The sequence below is a fragment of the Asterias rubens genome, chromosome 10 (assembly GCF_902459465.1).
Source record: "Asterias rubens chromosome 10, eAstRub1.3, whole genome shotgun sequence".
Taxonomy (NCBI): Eukaryota; Metazoa; Echinodermata; class Asteroidea; order Forcipulatida; family Asteriidae; genus Asterias; species Asterias rubens.
Window position 1 is genome coordinate 5,582,699 of NC_047071.1, and position 26,888 is coordinate 5,609,586.

The following is a 26,888-nucleotide window of genomic DNA, read 5'->3' on the forward strand; positions in this document are numbered from 1 at the left end:
ACCTGCCACAAATTGAAAGAAATCTGACGTAAAGTGATAAAATACATTTGATGGGTTTTCAGGAGGCGTAGAGACTTTCATTTGTTGGGTGAATTGTCACTACTTTGGAGTTTTGTGTGGGACACGGCATCGTCTATGGACGGCATGGTCACCCAGGAAGCTATATACCGCCCTCACCTGACTCAGCAGAGAAGCCACTTTAAGGCCGTGTCCGAAACGACGACTTCGGCTACAGCTACGTCTAGATCAGCGCGTCTACCAGTGTTGAAGAATAGGCAGATGCGCGCGATCTAGCCGTAGCTGTAGCCGAAGTTGCCGTTTCGGACACGGCCTTAGACTCGTGGCCACTTCCTGCATGGCATCCACCAAAGACACAACATTCGCTTCGCGCGAAAACCAAACCAGAGTAAACCATGTCACTTTGAAATGTCGGAGCAAAACTTCAGGGTTTCCTTTCAGCCACCTCCTCCTCAGGAACGGTAAGTTCAATATCATTGTATACTTTTCAGAAGACCTGTTGAATATGGATGGTCGTTATATTATAGCCACACAAACGGGCACGTAACCCAGGTTGGACTCCTCCGTTTTGGCACTGACTGACGTCCCACCAGGCAGGGCTAACGGGCACGGTGTGTGTTGTCTTTTTACTGTTGTGCATGATGGAGGGGGTGCGGTAGGGTTTGTGTGCTTACTAAAGACCATGTGAACCGTGTTCACAATAAAGTGTGACCTTATACATTCTTTGAGTTTTCTGGCAGTCAAGATACTACCAATCATGGAGGAATAAATTAGACTCAATGATACTACACTGGTGGCATGGGAAAGTTGACATTTTGTGTCATAATTTCCACATAAAACCAAGAGTTGTGAAGTAAAAGCTGGTCAAGTTTTGAGATGTTCCCCTTTTCATCATATCAAAAGTTGATAAGAATTAGACAGTGCAATCTCCATAAAATATCAGATTTTATGTTTTCTTCCGTTGAGCTGTTTATTGAAAGTTATCTTACTATCATTGTCTGCTCTAATATTGTTGCACAGTGCATCGCGTCCATTGCAATGCATTTCAACCTGAATTTTACCATTGGCATCGGCGGCCATCCACAATCTTTGGTTTTGGAAATATGTGCAAAACTAGTGTCAAAGTCACAACTAATTGAAGCACAACTGTAGTACACACATGTAGTAGGCCTAAGGTTATGAATTTCAGTACTTGCCAATGCTTGCCTAGGTAGGCTTATATAGCACAGATTTGCTCACACTGTAGTTTGAATCAGTTTTATAACTCACCCCTTTTAATCATCAGGTTTCAACCATTCAGATGTCATCTTTAGCCCCTTTCACACGAGAGCAATTTAGCAAGGGTCCCTTGTCCAACATTGCTACATTTTGTCGGGAGGTCCAGACCTACGACAACATCTTACACTAGCGTAAGTTTTGACCAAGGACGTGGGCTACATCATCGTGTGAAAGGAACCCTTGTTTATTGAACAAGGTCCTAGGTGAAAATGCCCATACAGCGCATGCTATTGTGGGTGCTATCTTGTCCAACTAAGGCGCGCGGTCCATTTAGGGCCGGTTCGGCAATCATCCACGATTGCCGCAAACGATTATTTTACAGAGGGTCAATCGGCTGAGTTTCGGGACGCAATCGTTTCCAGAGATTATAGAAAGACTTACTGAGGTGAAACACAAAAGAGTTGGCACTTGACTGTGGTTTACAACTAACAAAAGAGTTCGCCTACACCAGGCTATCACTGACACTTCCACCGCTAATCCCTCGCTAATCCCAACTAATCCTCCACGGCCAGGAGTACTGGTAACAATGGTTTGGTTTTGGCTAGGTGTGTGTACGTCCAGGTAGTAGCTTTTTCTTAGCATCATGAGTGAACATATTTTTGGGGGCAAAACACGGCTTTTAACACATTCAAAAAAGAGATTTAACATGATGCGTCTTTGTAATAAAAAGTGATTCAACTGTTCATTTATAATTTCACAGATTTGTAATATTTATGTTTCAGATTTTCACCAAAATCGGACTCCAAATTTATTCATACTTTTCCAGGAAACAAATTTATATTAAAGCACGAGATTGTCTGATCAACCTTGTCTGATCAACCTTAAACATAGAGCGTTTTATCTTAAACTTACAAACGGGAAGGGTATAAACAAAATGTTCTGATAATAAGATCTGTTAATTTATTCCAATTAAGCGTAAAACAAATAAGTACACACACATACATTAGGTATTTTTTATTGCAGTCTTTTTATTAATGCAATGGTTTTTCTTCTTCAATGCCAACAGTATGTTTAAAATTAAAATAATTCAAAATTAAACCTTCTGACGAGGACGTACTGATTACAATCCTATTTGCAGATCACACCCAAATTCAACAACCTGGTCATACGTTTATTAAAAAGATACACATTAGTTGGGAAACATTCTTAGTTGGTCACAACCAACCAAAAATTGAGTTCGTCTCGAACGCTCAAATCGAGTATACATGTACATGATGTACCCGTGTGAGGTACATTGACGTTGCCAGCGCTAGGCTAAGCAAATACATGACAAAAAGAGGTAAAGTAGAATGTGAGGTTATACTTCATCGTTTTTCACGATTAAAAAAAGTATGTGTGGTATCTTTTGACGAGCATTTTAGAAATGGAAAAAACAAAGCGCAAAAATAACGCGTTAGAACATTTTAGTTTTTAAATTCATATTCATAGTCCACAACCGAACAGTCAAAACTATAATCCCAACACAATGGACATTAATCCGATTATAGCCCCTTTGTTCGGACTCCGGACGACTAGACAAGCTCAGCGCACTGAAGCGTTTGAAGAACCTATCCCCCAATCGTCTCACAACCGCTGCTGAATCGTTTGCTACTGTAATCGTTTGACAATCGTGGATGATTGCCGAACCGGCCCTAAATGGACCGCGCGCCTAAGGTGATCAGGATAACCAATTGTCATATCACTCTCACGTTGCACAAGGGTTGTTAATAGTTTTTTAACTTTGCAGTGGGAAAGCTCACAAAATCAGTCATGCATGGTGATAACAAATAAACAATCCACGCTCGTAAATTTTATAGCAAGGGACCCTGGCTACATTTTGGCTGTTTGAAAGGGCTCTAGAGCTATTTCATCTTTGAGGTACTATTTATTGAGGTTTGATTTTATTTCAGGGAGAGGAAGCGTTGGACCGAGAAACTGAAGAAGTTGGAAGCAATTGAAGAGTGGTATAAGAACTTTCCATTAATCCCGCCATACAGGCCACAGTGAGTAATGAAATAGTCAGAGATGGGTTGAACATGGCAAGGTTGTAGCCAGGGGATGCCGGCTAATTTTGTCGAGGATGTATGTTATAATTCATTACTACTTCAGCTGTCACTTTTTTTTTTTGAAAATTTAAAAAGGGGATCATTGTGTGGTGAAGAGGTTTTCAACTAGTGGTTTAATCCCAACTAGGCCTGGTTCTTGATAATTTTACAATAATTTTACGAAAGTCGAGATAAATTATCAAGAACCGGGCCTGGGCGGGTTTTAACCAATAGTTGAAAACCGATACAACACACTTTGACTCCCATTCATATATATATACCTTTTCTAGAAATAAAAAAATAAAAACACTTGTTTGTCAAAAAGTAGAATAAATGCAAAAATTATAATTGTTCAATGATTTCTTTCAATACAACACCCCTCCAGCTATGAAATGGTTAGGCCCTTTGAGTAAACAACTCCTTATAAGGGAATGCTGTGCACGTTGCGCGTATTGTGTGATGTGGCACAACTGTTTCAGCCGTTGCTCTCGACCAATAAGGATGAAGAAACTGTTTTATAAGCACAGGTGAAAGCTTGCGTGTCACGCCCATGTTTTCAACACTTTTTACTGGTCATAAATAAAGGTTTATTCACACCCACGTGACACGCTCTCCACCAATAGGAATAGCGAAACTGTCTGAGGTATTTATGAATATAATTTATTTCACATGAAGAAATATAACCTGAATGCGACTGTCTGTACCCGGTATCATGTATCAGTTCCATTACCTGAAACTTACATCATCTATGGTGAAAATCCTAATGTCTGAAACTGAATATAACCTTATAGGGGCCTATAACAAACTTGTTCAACAATCTTTACCCAAACTCTGATTTGTATTTTAAAAGCACTTGCAAACTCGGTACTTTCCTTAGTTCTGTTTAAAAAAAAAGTCCAATGGTAAACAATTGCTAGAAGAGAATGTCTTACCACCGATCCTTCATATCACCAAACAACCAGACAGTCGCCCTGATATCTGATTGGGCCTTAATAAACCATGTACAAATTATGTGCGTGCTATACTCTGCCAATCAGTTATTAGTCAGGGTTAACATACGTGTGCATCCATGTACATGCCAATTTTGAATGCTGGCTGAAATTTCACGATGCTGACCTTTGCTCTAGACTTCACACAATTATCCAATTGGATCAGATTCCCTGGTTTTCCCTGGTAATCACTTCAAGCCATGTTTTTATTTTGGTGCTCTGGAGAGACTTTTCAAATTAAGCAACTAAACATCTAAGGCCGAATAAAAAAAAATACCAGTTGATCGTCCCCGCCCGCATCCTTTTTGGGGGCCGCATCTTTTTTTTTTTACTATTTACTATTTTTTGATTTTGTAAAATACAAAAAATCCATCTTTTCAAAAGGACTGGCCCAGGAGCTTTTCCCGAATCTAACGTGATGCTCTCGAACACTTGTAACCGTCTGTTTCATAAAACAATATTAGTGAATGCCTACCAGCAAATCTTTTTAGTGTTATCCGACCCTGTTAGTGTTAACACAGGTCCTCATGCAACTAAAGGTATAAGTTTGCGGTTGATTCAAACTGAAGAATTGGTGGCCTGTTTGATTTGAAATACTTAGCGGCCATCTTGAAAAAAAAATAGTAAATAGTAAGGCCCTCATCCTCCTCTTTTTTGAAAAATCTGAACGATCAACTGGTATTTTTTGTTATTTGGCCTAAGTACTTTTTGATATAAAACCCCCCCCCCCCACTATTTTCATAGTTGGTTCTTATAATGTTCTTATGCAGTGATAATTTAGTTCTTGCTATAAAATTGAGCTTAGAGCAAGCTGACAGGAGTCTATGCCCCACCTCTGCTGATTGTTGTCACTTTCCACCCCTCACTTCCTCCCATTCGTAAAATAACCAGTTCTAACCATCATATTCTTCACACATCAGATCGACTTCAACGTGCTGTGCAGGAAGAACCCATAGTTGCCTACAGACGCCCACCAAGTCTCAGGGATCTCATTGTCCGAGCAGAAGTCCCTCCCATTAATGATGATGTTAATCCCCCTCTACCACAGGGAACTTTTAGGTGTTCCAACATCTCCAAATGCATCGTCTGTAGACAACACATCAGGGAATCGGACTCCTTCACCAGTAACACCGGCGGTACCACCCATAAGACAAGGGGTCATGTCACCTGCACCACCACTAATCTCATTTATCTCATATCTTGCAGAGTCTGTGGTGTTCAATATATAGGTGAAACAAGAACTACACTCAAGAGGCGTTTCTACGGCCACAGATCTACAGTCAAGACCCAAAAGCTAGATACACCTGTAGGTCATCACTTCAATCTTCCTAATCACTCCATTTCTGACATGATCTTACAGGGCATAGAGGCACTAGGCAACCACAGAGAGACTGTGCGTTTGAGTAGGGAGAAACTCTGGATTAGACGCCTCCAGACCATTCAACCCCATGGTCTGAACATCCAAGAAGGAAACGACTAATAAACCTTTTGTTTTGCCGTCTCCTTTTTTCCCCATAGCCTTTTAGCCTGAGCCTCATTCACTAATATAAATTACTTTTTACCCAACCTCACCACCCTCGATGTTGTCCTTTGTGTTTCCATATTCTTGCTTGTGGTCAAGCCAGCCCCTTCCCTTCACCCCCCCCCCTTTTTTGTCCCCCTATTCATTGTTTACCCCCTGCTTTTTTATGTATGCTTTCTAACCCCATTCATGTATTTCCACTTCACTGCTTATGTTTCACTTAGTTACCTGTTCATGTTTGTTGTGTTGTCATTTAGCCTTCGAGAAAGACTCTGCTAGGGTCGAAACGTCAGGCCATTAAATATTTTTTGCAATAATAATAATAATAATAATAATAATAATAAACAACGCTTATAAAGCGCCTTACATCCATGACTGAACCCCAAGGCGCTGTACACATTAAAAATAGCTGCAAACAAAAGCCAAAAAAACCCAAAGAGCATAAAAGATTATGAAACACGGTCACGTGGGATGAACTAATATAGGCTAGTGATTGCGCGCGTGTGTTTTGCGGGAATAGTACCAGAGCGGGCATTAGTCTTTGAAAATAGTGCCCGCGGTAACAGCGCCCTCTCTTGACTTGAACCGTGAACAACAACTACAAAACTCCTTATTCTGTTCTTATTTGACATTTAAGATCGAGTTGAGTTATAAAACACATTTGACTGGCATAATTCGGTAACTAGTGTACGTCTATTCCCCTCGGGCCTGTGAGTGACCAGAAGAGGGGGCCTATTTCCCTCGGCCTCGGGAAATAGGTCGCTCTTCTGGTCACTCAAAGTCCCTCGTGGGAATAGACGTATACTAGTTACCTCGTTGCCAGTCAATAATATATTAATGTACATGTATGGTTTGTTCCTATTTAGTCTACTTGATCCTTCACCATTCTGGCATACAGTATACAGACAGAAGCAAGCATTTGATGTTGCTGCTGTACATCCAGAGGTAAGTCAAACCTTTTCATTATGACTATGTCATGTATGTGTACCTTAACTCAAGATACAATATGTGTGCTTTGTGCAGGAACACTGCAAGAAGTTGTCACGTAGCTTTCACAGAAATGCAAATTGGACTCAGAAGCCTGATAAATTTAAGGCCTTTGAATTTTTTATGTCGCCACAGACGCAGACATAATCATATCAGAATTAATTTTGGGGTAGGACATGCAAGTGTAGTAGGTTGGAGTTTAAAGGCAGTGGACACTAGGCCTATTGGTAATTGTCAAAGACTAGCCTTCACAGTTGGTGTATCTCAACATATGCATGAAATAACAAACCTGTGAAAATTTGAGCTCAATCGGTCATCGAACTTGCGAGAAAATAATGAAAGAAAAAACACCTTTGTTACACGAAGTTGTTGTGTGCGTTTAGATGGTTGATTTCGAGACCTCAAGTTCTAAATTTGAGGTCTCAAAATCAAATTAGTGGAAAATTACTTCTTTCTCGAAAACTATGGCACTTCAGAGGGAGCCGTTTCTCACAATGTTTTATACATGTACCATCAACCTCTCCCCGTTACTCGTCACCAAGGAAGGTTTTATGCTAATAATTATTTTGAGTAATTACCAATAGTGTCCACTGCCTTTAACCGTAACCTAGTTTTTGAGATACATGTATCGCCCTAAAATCTTGAGTGGTTTTATTATGTCTATTCAAGAGGAATAATCGGTAATTAAGAAACCTTTTTTCAGATTCAAATTTTGGGGGATAAAAACAGATTATATGTTTTCCATTTAAACACACTTGACACTATTGGTAATTGTCAGAGGGAACAGTTTACTCACTTGGTGTATCTCAACATATAGGTGCAAAAAGAAATAACAAACCTGTCAAAATTTGAGCTCAATATTGGTCATCCAAATTGCAAGATAACTATGAAAGAAAAAACACCCTTGTCACACAAAGTTGTGTGCTTTCAGATGCTTGATTTCGAGACCTCAAGTTCTAATTCTAAGGTCTCAAAATCAAATTTGAAAAGAAGGCAGTGGACACTATTGGTAATTACTCAAAAGTTAAATTAGCACAAAACCTTACTTGGTAATGAGTAATGGGTGAGGTTGATAGTATAAAACATTGTGAGAAACGGCTCCTTCTGAAGTGTCATAGTGTTCGAGAAAACTAATTTTCCACGAACTTGATTTTAGAGACCGTCTCGAAATCAAGCATCTGAGAGCACACACCTTTGTGTACCAAGGTTTTTTTTTCTTTCATCATTATACCGCAACTTCGACGACCGATTGAGCTCAAATTTTCACAGGTTTGTTCTTATGTTGTTTAGCATATGTTGCGATACGCAAAGTAAGCTTGGGCGACATCTCGATACAATATTATCGAAAATCGTGATACCATTTCTTCAATGATTACCATGTCCTCAAGATTTTTTGTTAATCGAATTATCGGCAAATCATGGTTTTGATGAAGTATCAAGATGTATTCCCAAATTGCCACATCTTGCAACCACTAAAGGCTGTTTCAAAAAATATAAAGTCCCAGAACCAACCGCAAGATTTCCAATTGATCCCGAAATTACAGGGTTTCTTTGAAAAAAACTACATCAAAGTCTGTAGCGCCCAGTTGGTCTCACACAGACACTACAGAAGCAATACCCCAATTGTATAATATTTTCCCCTATGTTTGGAGCCAGCAATGCGAAATGAAAACCACATTGGGATCATAACAAACCACAACCCATCAGAAGTCACCACATGTGCATTATGGATGCTTACTGGTTAGGGGTTAGCTAGAATGGAATGGGCGGGATCTAGCAAAATATGCACTTATGTACAGATGTAAGAACAGTCATGCGTAGTAGACACTTCAAAAGACACTTTATGTCAGTATGTGTGTGTAATTGAAAGGCCCAGGTTTGCACCATGGATAGACAGTACACCCAACAGATTTATACCTCGATTTGTTTTTGTTTACAGGGTTTTAAAATTTGGCAACATAAGTTGTGAGAATTTTAGCGTGCAGATATGAATCACGATATAGTCGAATATCGCGATCTTTTTTTGACGATGCATCGTGGAATAATAAAAGCAATATCGCCCAAGCTTAACGCAAAGTGAGAAGACTGGTCTTTGACAATTACCAGTAGTCTTTATCCAGAAATACTTTGAATTGAAAATAGTCTAAAATACTTTGTTCTATCGAAAGCTGCTGTACTTCTAACAAAATAAGTTTTTAATTCCATTAGTTTAAAGGCAGTGGACACTATTGGTAATTACTCAAAATAATTATCGTCATAAAACCTTTCTTGATTACGAGTAATGGGGAGAGGTTGGTGGTACAAAACATTGTGAGAAACAGCTCCCTCTGAAGTGCCATAGTTTTTGAGAAAGAAGCATTTCACGTATTTGATTTCAATCCTCAAGTTTAGAATTTGAGGTCTCGAAATCAAGCATCAAAAAGCACACAACTTCGTGTGACAAGGGTGTTTTTTTTATTATTATTATCTCGCAACTTCGACGTCCGATTGAGTTCAAATTTTCACAGGTTTGTTATTTTATGCATATGTTGAGATACACCAAGTGAGAAGACTAGTCTTTGACAATTACCAATAGTGTCCACTGTCTTTAAAGACTGATTACCAAACATGTACATTCTCGTTAATAATAATGCTTTGTCTTTGATACTTTTTTGTAGGATGTCCATGTATTTGCCTTTGAAGTGGACAATGTAAACGCTGAATGCGAAGGAAGAGGCCAGCGCAAGTATGTCATCACTAACTACCTGCAGCTTTGGCATACCGTTTATCACCTTGCAGCTCATGATAAACATGCTAGCTTTTATGAGCTCATCCCCGAAGGATCCACATGCAAACTCTACTTTGATCTTGAATTCAGTAAATCCCTGAATCCAGAATGCAATGGGGTTGAAATGGTTCAGAGCTTCATTAAGGTGAATATGAACACAATGTAAACAAACAATGGTAAACATGAATACAATGTAAACAAACAAACAAAGGTAAACATGAATACAATGTAAACAAACAAAGGTAAACATGAATACAATGTAAACAAACAAACAAAGGTAAACATGAACACAATGTAAACAAACAAAGGTAAACATGAATACAATGTAAACCAACAAAGGTAAACATGGATACAATGTAAACAAACTAACAAAGGTAAACATGAATACAATGTAAACAAACGAACAAAGGTAAACATGAATACAATGTAAACAAACAAACAAAGGTAAACATGAATACAATGTAAACAAACAAAGGTAAACATGAATACAATGTAAACAAACAATGGTAAACATGAATACAATGTAAACAAACAAAGGTAAACATGAATACAATGTAAACAAACAAAGGTAAACAAGAATACAATGTAAACCAACAAAGGTAAACATGAATACAATGTAAACAAACCAACAAAGGTAAACATGAATACAATCTCAACCAACAAAGGTAAACATGAATACAATGTAAACAAACAAACAAAGGTAAACATGAATACAATGTAAACAAACAAACAAAGGTAAACATGAATACAATGTAAACAAACAAAGGTAAACATGAATACAATGTAAACAAACAAAGGTAAACATGAATACAATGTAAACCAACAAAGGTAAACATGAATACAATGTAAACAAACAAAGGTAAACATGAATACAATGTAAACAAACAATGGTAAACATGAATTCAATGTAAACAAACAAACAAAGGTAAACATGAATACAATGTAAACAAACAAAGGTAAACATGAATACAATGTAAACAAACAAAGGTAAACATGAATACAATGTAAACAAACAAAGGTAAACATGAATACAATGTAAACAAACAAAGGTAAACATGAATACAATGTAAACAAACAATTAAAGGTATACAGGATTACAATGTAAACAAACAAATTTACAGGTTGTGTTTTAATACTCATAGCGTGTGAAAATGTTATCAAGTTTAGGGGGCAAGTTGAAGCACAAACAAGAAATGTGCATTTATATGTAGTTACTTTCCTCAACTTGTGATTTCCATTTAAAGGCAGTGCACACTATTGGTAATCTCAAAATAATTATTGACATAAAACCTTTCCTGGTGACGAGTAAGGCGCCTTGTCAAAACCTCCCGAGTGTCCGCCGCGGAGAGTCCGCGGACTGGACAGCAAATACCACTGTTGCCAAGGACCTCGGACAGTCCGCGGAAGAACGGTCATGTGCTTTGAAGCGCGGCGAAGTTAATGAGCTATCCATGCCAAGTCTCATGAATAAACAAGTTGCATTTTCAGGTCATGAATATCAGCGGCTTGGACCTGGACTAGCTGTGCTCTCCAAGAACAATACATTTTCTACTCACGAATACCATCGTCCTGGAAGCGGACATGCTGCACCAACAATTACACCATGGATTGGGTGTGCCAGCCGACCATCCAGCACATGTGATAATCGCGCACTTCATAAGTCAGGGAACGATTTCTCCTGTATCACATCGCAATTTGCGATGCAATTTTGATGATTTGCTATGCAATTCTAAAAAGTGCATCGCAAATGTTGCGATCCAATTTGCGAAGCATATTTTGCAACATTTATACTTGATACAAAAATATCGATTTTTAACTTGAAACCATTCACATTATCAATTTTCCCGCAAGAAAAACGATGCTAAATTAATAAGAAATCACCGCCGCCGTGACTACTAAGGTTTTCTTCCATGATGTTGAATACAATACGCTGCTCTGGCAGTAGGCAGGCATGAGAATCTTCCGGTTTAAACCGGAATTCCGTTTTTTTTTTCCTTTCAAAATTGTGGTCTCCGAGTTCGATGTGAATTTGCTATAAAATTCGGGGGGTAGGTTTTTGGGGGTATACATTTGGATTTCTCAAATCCCTCTTCTCTAGTCAGACAATGTAAGTTTATCTTTGTAATTGTTATTATCGCGGATCCCCACACGTCGTTCATGAAATACCGGCACCTAAACAATAAATTGCCGTCCAGCAGCTGGCCCAATTTACGGCTTGTTGTCTTCCTGGCATCGCGCATGCATGCAGCAGCAGCGACAGATGTATAAACTTGCCTCATTCCTTGCTTCGTTTATAGTGGTACGGTTCAATAATGTTTGCGTGTAATGCGTTTGCTGGTGCAGCAAAGATAACACGTGTGGAGACTTTTGAAAGTCTACTGAAAAAACAATGCACGTGTTTGCACCATGTGTACTGTGTACTGTGTACGTGCAGGTTTGCACACGAACCAATGAGCGGCGCGGCACGAATCTGAGATCGCCGGCAGGCCATGGTAAACTGGTACCTGCTATTGCCTCACAACCAGCGAACACACTGTAATTCCGGACGACGTGCTTTCTTCATTGGTTCTATTTCTATGTTGGGGTCTAATCTCAACCTCGTTCCAGTTATACCCTATGCTGAATAACAACCTCTTTCACAAAAACACATCGCTCTCGCCAAATATATAGGCCTATATATATTTTAAAATGTGCGTCGCCGACGGATCGTTAAAATCACAAACATTTAATTGCAAAAGAATTTCTTTTACACAACCGAATTTCAAATCAAGAACCTATAAAAATGGTTTTTGGTGAGAAAAAAAGCATTTTCAAGGGCAGAAATAAGGGATAAGATCGTCAAAAAAAAAAAAAAATATTATTACTATTATTTTTTCCCCCTTTCTTTTTCCGGAATTGTAACAAAATCGCAGGCGAACCCAAAATTGTTTGAGCTTTACATTCCTTATTTTCCCTTAAACCTATTATAAAAAAAAGAAAGAAGGAAAAATCACACAAAAGTAGCTCACTTCTACCTGGAAAAATAGGTGTCAGAAATGCATCAGAGACCACCACAGAGCTTCTAAAGTACCCAGAGCTCCCAGGGCCCTGAAGCGGGCCCTGGACCCCGGCCATAAGGGACTTCGCGCTGCGCGCTCGTATTGTGTGCTTTGCACACAAAAATGATGGAATATTGACATTTCCAATCAACTGAATTTTTTCCTGTTTTTTTATCATCACCCATTCTCATGCCTGAGTAGGGCAAAATCGACCAATGAAACATTCGTTACGCGCTATATGGAAATTCAACAGCCAATAGAAACACGTGTCTCTGAGACTGTGGCTTTCTCCCCCTCAGACATTGGACGAACCAGACTACCTGGTTGTTTTGACATGGACACAGTCGCACAGGTGTGTAGTTTTTTGTATTGGTGACAGTGACTTGGGATTTTATGAATAAGAAACTAATGTTTTCCGCTTGGAAAGTAAGAACGAACATTTAAAATTGTCCCCTGGATACTCTGACCCACTTGGAACGGAGTTTGCACGAAGCCTGCAACTTTTGTCAGTCGAAGCCGGGAATAAAGAAAACCATTTTTGAAATTCATGTTTTGGTTATGTAGGCCCAACCAAGTCATAAAAATCACACATTGGAGGAAATGGATTTTAGTTACACATCCACCCTCACTTTGCTGTTTAATCTGCAAAGGTAAAACCTTTGTTAACCACCTATGTTCGTCCGCGGTTCCGCCGGTCAGCTCATAAGCTGGAACTTACAATGGCCGACCGGTCGCTCCGCGGAGCCGCCAGAATATTCATGTTTATTGACATGTAAATGAGCCGTCAGGGCCGTGGACATGCCTGGTTGCTACGGGTTCTTTTGTTACAAAAATCCGCGGACTCCCGCAGAATGCACGCGGAATGGAACGGCTTGGAGGTTTTGACAAGGCGCCTATTGAGGAGAAATTGATAGTATAAAACATTGTGAGAAACGGCTCCCTCTGAAGTGCTATAGTTTTCGAGAAAGAAGTAATTTTCCACGAATTTGATTTCAAGACCTCAGATTCAGAACTTGAGGTCTCAAAATCAACCATCTAAACGCACACAACTTCGTGTGACAAGGGTTCTTTTTCTTTCATTATTATCTCGCAACTTCGATGACCGATTGAGTTCAAATATTCAAAGGTTTGTTATTTTATGCATGTTGAGATACACCAACTGTGAAGGCTAGTCTTTGAAAATTACCACTAGTATCCACTGCCTTTAACTGCTAAAAAGGGAACTGATGACTTCCAACCATTTCTATCGTGCGCCCATCGGTCAAAGAAGCAGGGCTGAAAATCCTAGAGCTGCTGAAGCACAATAAAGTAGCTAAGCATAATGATATCTGCTTACTACAATAAGGTAACCAGCCAAAGTAGCATTCTACAAGTAACATCCAAGACTGCTTTCTTGCTTACTTTTGCTCAGTAGAAAATTGTTTAGTAACATTTTGAGCCTACTACATGTATAAGCAGCTCTATGACGTTGGGCCGTAGCAATAAAACTACCTGTTCAGACAGCTCAAAGTTAAATGGTTTTATCATTGGTTTTAAGAGGTCCAATAGCACAGTAACCAACACAAGAACATCTAATGTATTCACATAAACCCTGTGAACCACACAAACGAACATGTACGACGGACACGCTGCGCACTCGCACACTTCATGGCATGTTACACCATGTTTTGGGTCACCAATCACCTGTGATTGCTTAAATCGGGTGTGGTTATTGCAGAAGTATTCGGCAAAATATTTGCATCTTTGTGTTGAATTTTACCAATATTGAATTATTTTGTCTTGATGGTTAGTTAGTATACACTAATATGCGCTACTCGGATAAATCAATTAGAAGAACCATCACTGCCCTCACATGTACCCATTTACCCCTGGGTGGAGAGAAGCAATTATAGTGAAGTGTCTTGCTCAGGGACACAAATGTCACGACCGGGTTTCGAAGCTACACGTGACACTCTGCTGAACAGAGGAACCAGAGCTTGAGTTTGGTGCTCTTATCCGCTCGGCCACCACACCATAACCCAATCCATCTTGTTATTATTAATCTCTCTTTGTTTGTATGTAATGAGTTGATTTTGATTTATGACATAATCTTGTCATGTTCATCAAGTCATTTATCTTGCAATCTCTCTTTGATGTTACAGTTTGTATGTGATGAGTTGAGTTTGATTTATGACATAATCTTGTCATTTTCATCAAGTCATTTATCTTGTAATGATGTTACAGTTTGTGTGTGATGAGTTGATTTTGATTTATGACATAATCTTGTCATGTTCATCAAGTCATTTATCCTGTAATCTCTCTTTGATGTTACAGTTTGTATGTGATGAGTTGAGTTTGGTTTATGACATCTCTTGTCATGTTCATCAAGTCATTAATCTCGATGCTACAACGGACAGTAAATTCAGCAGACATCTCATCTTTAATCTACCTGGCTGTGTATTTAAGGATAACATCCAAGCAGGTAAAGTTGAGTCTCATTCAAGTTGATTTATCATCTGCATTGATATTGTGATGCGCCTTATACAGGCCTAAACACTTTATCTTGTCTGGGTTAAGACTAAGCTTGGGCAATACCACGATATCGTATGTCGCGATACTAATTTGGAAACGATTTCGATATCGGATCGATTTGGTTTTAATCGAAATATCGATATATCACGATATATCGCGATATCGATTAAGTATCGCAATTTCGCAATGTATTTCCTAGCTGAGACATCTTGCACCCCATAGGTTTGGAGTAAAACCAGAAGAATATGTCATTAGAACACCTCTCTTATGCTATGACTGTCTCTTCTACACTTTTCACTGGGCGTTTAAAGACTGATGATGTCAAATTTAATTAATCGCGATTATATCGAATATCGCGATATATTGGCGGCGATATATCGTGAATAAAATCAATCGTTATCGCCCAAGCTTAGTTAAGACCCTCAAATTACTGCTACAATTTGAATAATGTCTGGTACAATGACTTGATTAGGCACAATGTACCACTTGCATTTGAATTCCTCAGACTAAAGAGACAGTTGCTACAGTGCACATATTGTATGTCAAATGGTTTGGGGCAAGCTTTTGTATAGAAACCTCCTATAGAAATCTTGTGCCATAAAAATAATAATAATTTGGGGGGCTAATCGTCCTTACTCGCAGCTAGAGCTGAATTGCGAAGGACGCAGCTACAAAGTGTTCGAGAAGCAGGCATGCAAGGACGCATTCAGCTGCCAGCCACATCAACCCATTATGACCACAGAGCACAGCCAAGATCAAAAGTGTTTGATTTTTCCCGAGGGAGGAAAACCGGATGGTCTGGAAAACCCTCGTGGCACAGCAGAGAACCAATGTACAACTCAACTCACATATGGCCCCGACCGGGAATCGAACTGGGGTCACCTTGGTGAGAGCGAGCGCTTTACGCACAAGCCAACCGTGCCACCCATGTATGGGTATGTGTTTGGTAGTCTGAGAAATTTGAATTTAATCGGTAGCTTGTGATCAAGCACATTACTGTACCAGACAATATTCAAATCCAACATGTACGTAAATGGCTCATTAGTCTGATCAAAGTCCCTAAAAGATAATTCTGTATTCTAAAAGAGAAGGTACATGTACTAGTACGTCTTTTGGTTGCAAACTTGGTTCTAAAGATGATTCAGTGGTGTTTGCTGTATGGTTCACACATGTCTTGATATTGATACACATACTTTTGATTTGAATACATGTGACCAGCGCTTGAACTTGACACTGTACCATCGTACCGAGGCCAATGTGTTTACCCCCGGGCCAGTAACTCATGACTAAACAAGCCCAGTATGCTTGGGGTTTTTAATTTAATAATAATACCTCACTGTCTGCCAGGATAAATACAGTGCCGTTGTGTATCAAAATGTATTTACCTGTAAGACAAATGAGAGAAATCTTCTCTGAGCACTTGTTCAAATAAAAACAATTTCAGAGACCAATTTGAGAACTCACTCAGTGGTAGCGCAGTTAGTAATGGTTCTATTAGAAGTTATCAAATACAAAAAAAAATATAGCACTTCTGCGTTGGCCGAGTTGGATATGGGATGCAGATGCGCTAACTTTTCTGTATTTCCACGAGCACGCTTGTGATAACTTATTTATCTTCAAGCAAACTTGCCGCACACAAGACGCAGGTAGTGATATTAGCCGTGCAATAAAGGTTTATATCACCACTCCATTCTGCAAATTTGATTGGACACTTCGTACCTTCTTACAAGACACTTCGTACCTTCTCAAGAGTCACTTCAAACCTTCTCACAAGACACTTCCTACCTTTGTATTTTGGGATTTCTGCATCCTTTATGATTTTTTTTGTGCTTTGTGTTTGGATGAATAAATAAAAGCAAATCAAACCAACTGTTACTATTTTGTTGGGACACCAAGGAGCCATTTTGGCGATTGCATGATTGTTTGACTTTAAAATATTTGTAAAAATATTGGCAGAAGATGTTGTCCTTGGCAGTAATTAACTTATACAAAATATTAATTTTACATTAAAAATGACATTCACATATTCATACAAAAATTATAATTCATTAAGTAGCCTATTATTAATTTGTTATCTCAACGAACATTAAATTAGGAATACACATTTTAATGAAGTGACTCGGCTGAAGGTACGAATTGACTCAGCTGATGGTCACTTCGTACCCCGCCCACGGTACGAAGTGACCAATTTGGTTACGGTACGAAGTGTCCAGGGTACGAAGTGGCAAAGGTACGAAGTGTCCGACATCCCAGTCTTGTGGGACTTTACCCTTAATTCAAGCTCTGGATGTGGTCAATAACTTGTTGTTGGTTTTTCAATAGGTAATTTTGTGCATCATATTTGTCATAAGATCACATGCCTCTGCCAGACTGCAAGCCAAGCTATCATGAATGAAGACAGGGAACCAGATGCAAAAAGATCGAAGCAATCATTACATGATGCAAGTACATGTCGTATAGATGACCTCACTACAAGCCAAGCTACCATGAATGAAGACGGGGAACCAGATGCAAAAAGATCAAAGCAATCATTACATGATGCAAGTACATGTCGTATAGATGACCTGACCAAGCTTCGTCAACTGTTTGTTCAAAACAGAGATGGGAAGGCTGTCTTATTTGTAGATCAAGGTAATAATATGGTGCTTTGTTTTACTACTACACTGTTTGACTCAATCTTACGATAAGTCACTCATATTCGTAGAATAGTTCCTTTATTTTGAGACATGCTTTAAGCACAAGATATCCCCAAATTGTACATTATGTTGCTGATCTGATGCTCTTTAAAGCTTAAACGTTTGGTTACCCTTTGTGCTTGTTTAGAATTGACAGGACTCCTTTGCATGATATTCAGAATAAGCTTTGGCGGTATTGCCTTTATTATCCCACGATGTATCATCAAGTAAATATCGCGATATTCGATTATATCGCCATTTGTATTTGAAGTATAAAATTCTGACATATCTTACAATGCCAAATTTTAATACTCCAAAGAAATAATAAATGGTGGTATGCATCTGTCTGGTTAACTGTCTACTGATGGTGTAACAACCTGGACCTTTCAGTTACACACACAGTGTCTTCTCTTTTAAAGTGTCTACTGATGCGCATGACTGTTCATGTGGGCATATTTAGCTAGATACCACCCATTTCATGCTAGCTAACCAATAAGCATCCATAATGCACATGAGGTGACTCATTCACAAAAACAGTACTGATGGGTTGTGGTTTGTGTAATATGATCCCAATGTTGTGTGCATTTTGCGACACACTCAAAGGAGAGGTAAATGATACATTGTGTTATTCTGTAACTTTGAACCCTGAACGTTAAAGCGCCATGGTATGCATGAGCATCACCGAGTGATGGACTTGAGCACTATATTTGTATTTTTATTATTCATGGCTAAAATAAACAGGATGCTCAGTTTGTACATTCATGACGAGGTAAACAGTTACTGTCTGGTGTTTTAGTTTACTGGGAAAACTGTGGGTGCATTTAAATTTGTTGTCTGTATTGAAATGATGGTGTTTTTAATGTGTTTTGCAGGTGTGTACACACGTAATCGTAACTTCCGATTGTATAAGTGCATCAAGCATGGTAAGGCTAACCCCCTGAGGGTTGCAGCAGACAGTCAATACAAGCCGAAACTACCAAAGAAAACCAACACCACTCAAGTAGCTACAGAAAGACACTTATTTCTAGACTCTCTCATCACTAATGTAAGGTAAATGCGTTAATCACAATTCCTTCACTTTGACTGTCATCAACATTGCTTTGATAACATTAAAGAAACCGCACATTTTGTATAACAAGTATAACAATATGAGACGTACAAATGTATTAGAAAATATCTTGATGAGAATATTGTAACGTGCCGTGGTCACTGTCTATTTAAGGACTTTTTACAACAGAAAACTTTTATGTGGGGTTTGCTGGAACGGCAATGTTGAAATCCTAATTTCTGGCCAAACATTTGTACTTTGAAGGATTCAGGTACTTTTTCAAGATTTGCACAGATTGACATTAAACTTGTAGGGTTTTAAAGGAACATTTTGCCTTGGATCGGTCGAGTTGGTCTTTGAAAAGCATTTGTAACCGTTTGTTATAAAATGCAAACGAGTAGAAAGATGTTGTAAAAGTAGAATATAATGATACACACAAACATGCCTAAAAATTGCACGGTTTTCCTTTTACCTCGTCGACTAACACGGTCAGCCATTTATGGGAGTCAAACTTTTGACTCCCATAAATGGCCGACCGTGTTAGTTTCGCACAGTAAAAAGAAAACCACGCAATTTTGAGGCAAATTTGTGTGGATCAATGTATTCTACTTTTAAAACACCTTTCCAAACATATGTATTTTATAAAAAATCGGTTACAAACGCTTTTTAGAGACCAACTGGTTCGATCCAAGGCAACGTGTTCCTTTAAGATAAAGCTAGTAGAAAGCTCTCCTCCCAAGGTGCTGTAGTTTTTGAGAAATGAGTAAGGTGAAAACCTGATAATATTCTTTGATCCCCTATGCAGATTTAAAGGCTGTGGACAGTATCGGTAATTACTCAAAATAATTATATAGCATGAATACCTACTTGATAATTTGAGTAATGGGGAGCTGTTGATAGTATAAAACATTGTGAGAAACGGCTCCCTCTGAAGTGACGTAGTTTTCAAGAAAGAATTAATTTTTCAGGAATTTGATTTCGAGACCTCAGATTTAGAATTTGAGGTCTCAAAATCAAGCATGTGAAAGCATACAACTTCGTGTGACAAGGGTGTGTTTTCTTTTGTTAATATCTCGCAACTTTGACGAATTGAGCTCAAATTTTCAGAGGCTTGTTATTTTATGCAAACATGCATGTTGAGATACACCAAGTGAGAAGACTGATCTTTGACAATTACCAATAGTGTCCTCTGGCTTTAACATCTATATTAAGCACACAATTTCAAATGTTTGCTGATTTATATAAACGTTTATTTTCTATAATTGAAATTTCTAGATACAGTCCCAATATGATGGTGCTTACAATGGACCATGATGACAAATGGAAGACATCATGTGATGTGGCTGTGATGAAAGACAAACCAAGGGAAGGTATGTAGCCCCAAACCCATGACATGTGACGGGTTGTATGTTTGATCTTTCTAGAGTCAAACCCAGGACTGACATGTGACGATTTGTATGTTTAGTCTTTCTAGAGTCAAACTGAAGACTGACATCTGATGATTTGTGTGTTTGACCTTTCTAGAGTCAAACCCTGGACTGACATGTGATGATTTGTGTGTTTGACCTTTCTAGAGTCAAACCCAGGACTGAAATGTGATGACTGATTTGTTTAATCTTTCTAGAGTCAAACCCAGGACTGACATTTGATGACTGATTTGTTTAATCTTTCTAGAGTCAAGCTGAGGACTGAAATGTGCTGATTTGTGTGTTTGACCTTTCTAGAGTCTAACCCAGGACTGACATGTGATGATTGATTTGTTTAATCTTTCTAGAGTCAAGTCGGGACTGACATTTAATGATTTGTGTGTTTGACCTTTGTAGAATCAAGCTCAGGACAGCTTGAAGGGTTCGCTCACTCTCCTTATCCTGAGGTAGATGATTTCATCTTGACTGTCATCACTAATGGTGGTATCCAAGGAGACATAAGACGTTGGGTCTACTTTACACAAGGTCAACTTCTCATCTATGATGTCGTTAAGAATCGTTGGTGTGGGAACATTAATAGACAGCACAAGAGCAATAATATCATGTAAGTCAAAAGCCATTTTGTTTCTATAAATGGTCAACTTGTGGCTACAGTCATGTGGAGAATCTCTTTCGGGAGGAACGTAGTCTCGACGTTTCAAACAGTATACTCTGCTAGTCTTATGGAATGAGCAGAGGATACTGTTTGAATTTTTGAGACCACGAGGCTCTGTTCAGAGCCAACACTCCTCCCGCTGCAAAAACATAGGATTCGAACTGCCTCTAGCTACTGGGCAACCTCGGTAGTCTAGTTGGTAAGACACTGCTCTAGAATTGCAAGGGTCGTGGGTTCGAATCCCACCCAAGTAACATGCCTGTGATATTGTTTCACAGGACTCGGGGAAAGAACTGAGTTTACAGTGCTAACACCCATCGGTGTATGGGTAAAAAATCAAAATTAAAGGGACACACCTACTCACCGTTTACGCAATTTAGGGGTGTAGAATCATAAATAATGTTTTTGACATGATGGTTGCTGTAAAAAAAAATCATCAAAATGTAACGTAATTAGCGAAAAATGATTTTAAAACCCCAAAGCGGTAAAAGGCCAGCGTATACGTGTTTCCAGCCGTTGCAACTGTCAAATCTTCATGACATTGTCGCACAATGTTGCAATTAGACTGGTGCTTTGTTTATAGCAATTTTTATTATGACGCAGCATAAGGATCCAGTCTATCCATGTATTATAAACAACCAGCATAAACATACGGAGCAGGCAAATTCTTCGACGATGGAGGTAGACCATCGTGCTTCGACGTACATCCAAAGATCGTCACGAAGAATACAAAGAAATTAACCAGAATATGATGCAATATCAAGCATTCCTGGCCCCAACTATTCTCTCCATTCCTGGAAGACCTTTAGAATCATGCTTTAGTGTATTTTGTAGCCTAAATAACCCAACAAAGTCGGTGTGTCCCTTTATTATGATTAAATTGTGTATTCACGGACACATGCATTTCAATTCAGATGCATTCCAATTCAGATGCATTCCAATTCAGATGCATTTCAATTCAGATGCATTCCAATTCAGCAGATGAAGGAGCTGTCCTTGTGCTTGTAAGCAGCTTCTCAATAACCTCTGACCTTAATTTTCCCACAGCATTCGATAAGCCTCGTTTCATGGGTACCATGGGTGTAAACTCACGGTACACACAGGAAGCTAATGAAACACCCACAGATTCTGAACACGTTGACCCCATCAGGACATGCCCTTTTCAATTTAGTGTGGATCTTTTGTTTATTTGTTTTCAATAGCCAGTTGCATTTCTGGAAACAGCCAAATTTAGATTTGACAAACCAGTGAGGTCAAGGTCAAGATCAAGAATCTGGTTCTGAAAATAGATTCTGGTCTGGTAAAGATGTTGAGCTGCAAGTGCCGTGTCTTACGGAACTCTACCCCCTGGAATCCATAATCCTTTAACACTGTTTTTATAGTAGTTACTGCTGTTGTATACTCTGTGGCACTTTATAATTGATGACCTTTATGAATTACTCTTCCCTGATAGGATTGTGGTTGATCTTAAGAAGGGCGTCTACTACCAGAAGTGCCATGATCCAGATTGTAAAGCGACTGGTTACAAGTCAGTGGACGTACCACTACCATCACACCTTCTACCAATCTATGACTTTGAGGATGAGGAATTACTAACTGCTGCTATTCAAGCTGAACACCAGGCATCTTCACCGGTAACCAATACGAGTGGTGATAGTGATGAAGAGCTATTGGCCGCAGCTTTTCAAGTAGAAGGTAACATAGAGCACAGGTATACCCGGTGGTCAGGAGTGAATAATGTAGATGATGTGACCACTGATCTAACAGAGAGTGATGAAGAGTTAATGGCAGCTATGGTTGATTTAGAAGGTGGAGATGTGCCTTGAAGTCAAGTAGCAATAGATTGATGCAATAATCTAGATGAACACATAGCAGCCAGTCATTGTGTGTTGTATGGAGGACGGTTTAACCATACCTCCATGGTTGAACCATAGAAAAACATGAGAACTATGTTTGATACTATCACAATGTGAAACAAAAGGTGTAAATTTGTTCTCTGTGCTGAGTGTAGATGTTATGAAAGTGGCTTGAACCTGTGTCAAGAAGCTCAGTGTGACCTCAGGAGGAATTGATGTCGGACAGCGACGGTCTATAAATTGTATCAACCCTAAAATTTGCGCACTTGAAGAATTCCTAATGACAAATATATGCAGTGTGAAAATTGTTAGGCCCACTGTCAAGATTTATTTCAAAACTAAAAATTTAAGTTTCTTTATTTTGCAAATGTTACCTTGATTAATTGCAAACTGTCAAAGTGTTGTAGGCTGCGTGTGAACAGCCAACGACTTAAATCTCCTTGTGGGTTTTAGTTTTGGTCTTGACACTTTTGTCCTAACTCCCTGTCTATATAGACAATGTGACTGCTGGCGTCACACGAAAACCATAACATGATTCGCGCATACCGCCGGGCAAAACCTTTGTGTTTTGGCAGCCAGCTAGAAAGTGTATGCAATCTCACCATGACTATGTGTCTTTTTTCCCGACGAAACATGACGTATATAGTGTTTTTTCAACAGAGGGCGGTTTAAATGTAAACTTAGGTCACATCGTCTATACCCGACTCAATTGATGAGGAAAAGTAGTTGAGGAAAAGTAGTTGAGTAATTAAGTAATGCACAATTTCAAGCTGGCTAATCACCATACTAAAAACTATCCTTACACAACATTACCAGTAGTTTAGAAATAAGTTGCTTCGGAAAGTATCTCACATTAAATATACTCAGAACAAGTGTAAACAAACTTAACATAACATATTTGATGGGGGACATTAACTTGATAGAAATGCTGAATTGTATTCCCCCATTAAAACACATCGTCATCATCATCATAGACGTACTCCCGAGGTAGATCCCGGAGATGGCTTCCCAACTAAGAGTCTCCATAGGTCTCTGTTCCTTGCTAGGTGTCCTGCTGCCACAGATGGTATGTCAGCCTCTTCACATAAGTGCTTGATGTCTTCAAGCCATCGTTTAAAACACAACAATCTTGAATTTGAAGTAACAGCTGGTGTCTTAGTACAGCAGCTCTACCCTCAACTATGCAGTGCTTGTGAAATTCACCATAAATGAATTAAGAAAATTGCACATAATGCAAAGTAAAATAATATGAACTTTGGCCTGTTTGTATTGCAAACAGGAGAGGGCGCTATAACAGTTCACCTGAGTAGTATCGCTATTGGTCATCAATAATCAAGCCGTGAATTCATGTCTCAACCTAGGATTTGTATTCTTCAATACCCCTTTGAGGTTGATATAAGTAAAGTTTCAGCAGCCTTAATGATACATTGACCATTTTACTCCCAATAATACTTTGTCGTTCATTCATGATTTATCTAGACGAATTGAATGAGGTTGTAGTGCCATGCAATGCATTGCAGATACATCAAACATGATACGTTGTATAGTTTATTCAAGAGTCATACAGTTTGTGGCTGGTGATCAAAATAATTTACATGAGATGATGTTCATATAATTATTACAGAGCTTTATACAAAGGATTTTCTGGCAAGCTGTAATTATCCAATTTTTGTCTCGGATGTTCCTGGTCATTGTTTGCTTTTTGCTTCCTACAATGTACATGTACTTGACCCTTTTATCTTCAGGTGAAATAGCAACATTAGGGGGCCTACCCAAAGAATATAGCTTGTTCTTGGCAAGAGTTCTTTGAATCTTTCTTAACTTCCGTCCTCCTCATATTTGCGCAAAACACTGAAACATTACGCTCTACACTGAAGCTTTTATCACATTTCATTGAAGAGCACCTCATCTTGGACTTGTTTATGAGACTGATCAAAAACAAATTTTATGGTTGGATTGCTGATCGTGCAGTGTTGGTTGTTGAGTGACGTTACAGAGTATGTCAGTTAAAATTGGTGTGTGCAACTGTTTGTCGACGAGCATATTCTCTTCAAGACACTTGAGTAATCAAGAACAATCTACCTGCGCTGAAGAGCTTCCCTTAGAGTATCAGGACTCCCTTTGCCATTATTTAGAGTATTTCCATTCACGTGGTACGTTTTTGTTGAACATCCTTTGGTGTTCCCAGGTAGGCTTCAGCTAACCTTACCGTAAAGTGAAATAATTGTTGTCGTCAGTTTATCTTGCGTCCATTTTTGTGCTAGGCTGATTTGGCACAGCTCCCATGAGAACAAACGACATATTTAAAATAAGTCTCTTTCCGCTTGTGGTTGCTTTGGACAAACCCTTACTACTTATATCGCCTGGATTTCCTCTGATATTTTGTGATTTTGCATAGGCTTATGTTTGTCACATGGTTGTGTATTCCAACCTTTTTCAACAAGGATCTTCCTAGTGAGATAACCCCGAAACACCGTTTGTATCTGGCATGCTGCAGTGTGCTTCTTCACAAACAATCTGTAATCTTCACTTCCTTGTGACAATGATTTGGTAGGATAATTTCCGATTGTTGAAAAACTGACAGCTGAGAGCACAAAACTTTGTGTTACAAGGGTGTTTTTTTCTTTCATTATTATCTCGCAAATTTGAGGACTAACTGAGATCAAATTTTCACAGGTTTGTTATTTTATGCATATTACATGTATGTTGAGATGCACCAAGTGAGTAGACTGGTCTTTGACAATTAGCAATAGTGTCCAGTGTCTGTAAACTAATTCTAAAGTAACCAGATAATAATTTGTTAATATTATACCTACAACTGTGTAGTAAAAATAAATCTGAGTCTGGCATGAATAATATATGGTACAGTTTGAATCAAGTCTCGATGACAGAACGTGGGACCTGTTAAAAAAGGATCAGCAGTGAGCAAAACAATTTCCAAGTGGACTGTGATTACATATATGGGCCAACAGAAATTTAGTTTTGTTTACGTTACTTTTTGTTTTTGAATTTATTAGATGAATTTGCTGTAAACTCATCTAATAATTTCAAACACTTGCACAGCTAATCCTTCTTTAAGTCAAGTGGCTCAGACCTCATAATCTTCACTACTACCAGATTCTAACTGCATCACCTATAGCATTTCAATATGTGTGTGGGAAAAGACTTGAGCAATGTGATGTTTGTAAACTGTTCATACCTTCTTTTGTTTCTGTTGGTGTTGAAACCACCTCACTCTTTCTCTTCAGTATGCGGCGCTGGGAGTTCACAGGTTTGGGGGGATTTGGAACGTTCAATAAATTTGGAACTGCGTTCCAGTTCAACCTGTTTTTTTGTTTGTTTGTTGGAGAATTCTTGGAGCTCAAATTGCTCAACGCACAATCGACAGTTGGAGGATACGTATAAGGGTGTTCTTTGAAGGAGGTCACAGTGACGCGTGTTCTGAACCCACTTCTGACATCTGCAAAGAACAAAATATAGGCAATACTTAACAATTGAACAAGAAGCTGACATTACATGCGGGAGAAGCCTCTTAAACCTACCAATTACTCAGTTAATAGCAAAAGCTCATTTTGCTGCCGATTCCTTACTGCTTGCTTTCGTCACATTAAGTCAAGGGTCAATAATCCTTATGTTCAACAAGAGCAATTTCCAAACTTCATAGTCACCATAGTCGGCTGTTTTATAGATGTCACTAGGCTCTATAGGAATCTGTTTTATGCTCTCGCTAGAGTAATCTTGGAAAACAAATTGTTTTTCCGTTCAAAGTTGCAGTGGAATCGTGGATGTGTGGAATTGGATAACGATCAGGCATAGTTATTAAGAGGAATAATCTGCGTGAACATGATTATTGAAAACCAAATAAGCAAGCAAACAATTTAACCGTCCAACCTTCTGGATTTCTCCTGTACAAAGTTAACTCTATTTTATTATTAGAGTTGATCTCCAGTATTTGGCCTAAGTGGAATGATTTGTAGTCAACTCACATACCTTTAGACATGTTGGATACAGATATTACCTTAGAGACATCCACCATTTTTCTCAACAGGTTTGGTGCACTTGGGGGTTTCGAGACAGTCTTTTGTACTGTCTG

General features: G+C 38.9%; 1 protein-coding gene across 3 annotated transcripts in view; it reads left to right on the forward strand.

The window, feature by feature from the left end:
* The first annotated feature begins 291 nt into the window (after positions 1-291).
* Positions 292-26,888, forward strand: part of LOC117295425 (DNA-directed primase/polymerase protein-like) — a 43,712-nt gene continuing 17,115 nt past the window's right edge. For 2 of the 3 annotated variants that reach the window (XM_033778077.1, XM_033778076.1), the window contains exons 1-10: positions 292-479; positions 3,186-3,278; positions 6,698-6,776; positions 9,476-9,730; positions 14,937-15,084; positions 17,457-17,765; positions 18,682-18,859; positions 20,133-20,227; positions 20,681-20,888; positions 22,393-22,634. In XM_033778077.1, the coding sequence (XP_033633968.1) occupies positions 427-479; positions 3,186-3,278; positions 6,698-6,776; positions 9,476-9,730; positions 14,937-15,084; positions 17,457-17,765; positions 18,682-18,859; positions 20,133-20,227; positions 20,681-20,888; positions 22,393-22,634 (1,660 nt within the window). In that variant the 5' untranslated portion in view covers positions 292-426. Of the gene's footprint in view, positions 480-3,185; positions 3,279-6,697; positions 6,777-9,475; positions 9,731-14,936; positions 15,085-17,456; positions 17,766-18,681; positions 18,860-20,132; positions 20,228-20,680; positions 20,889-22,392; positions 23,012-26,888 lie in introns of those variants that run through there. The other variant, XM_033778075.1, reaches the window with a different exon arrangement.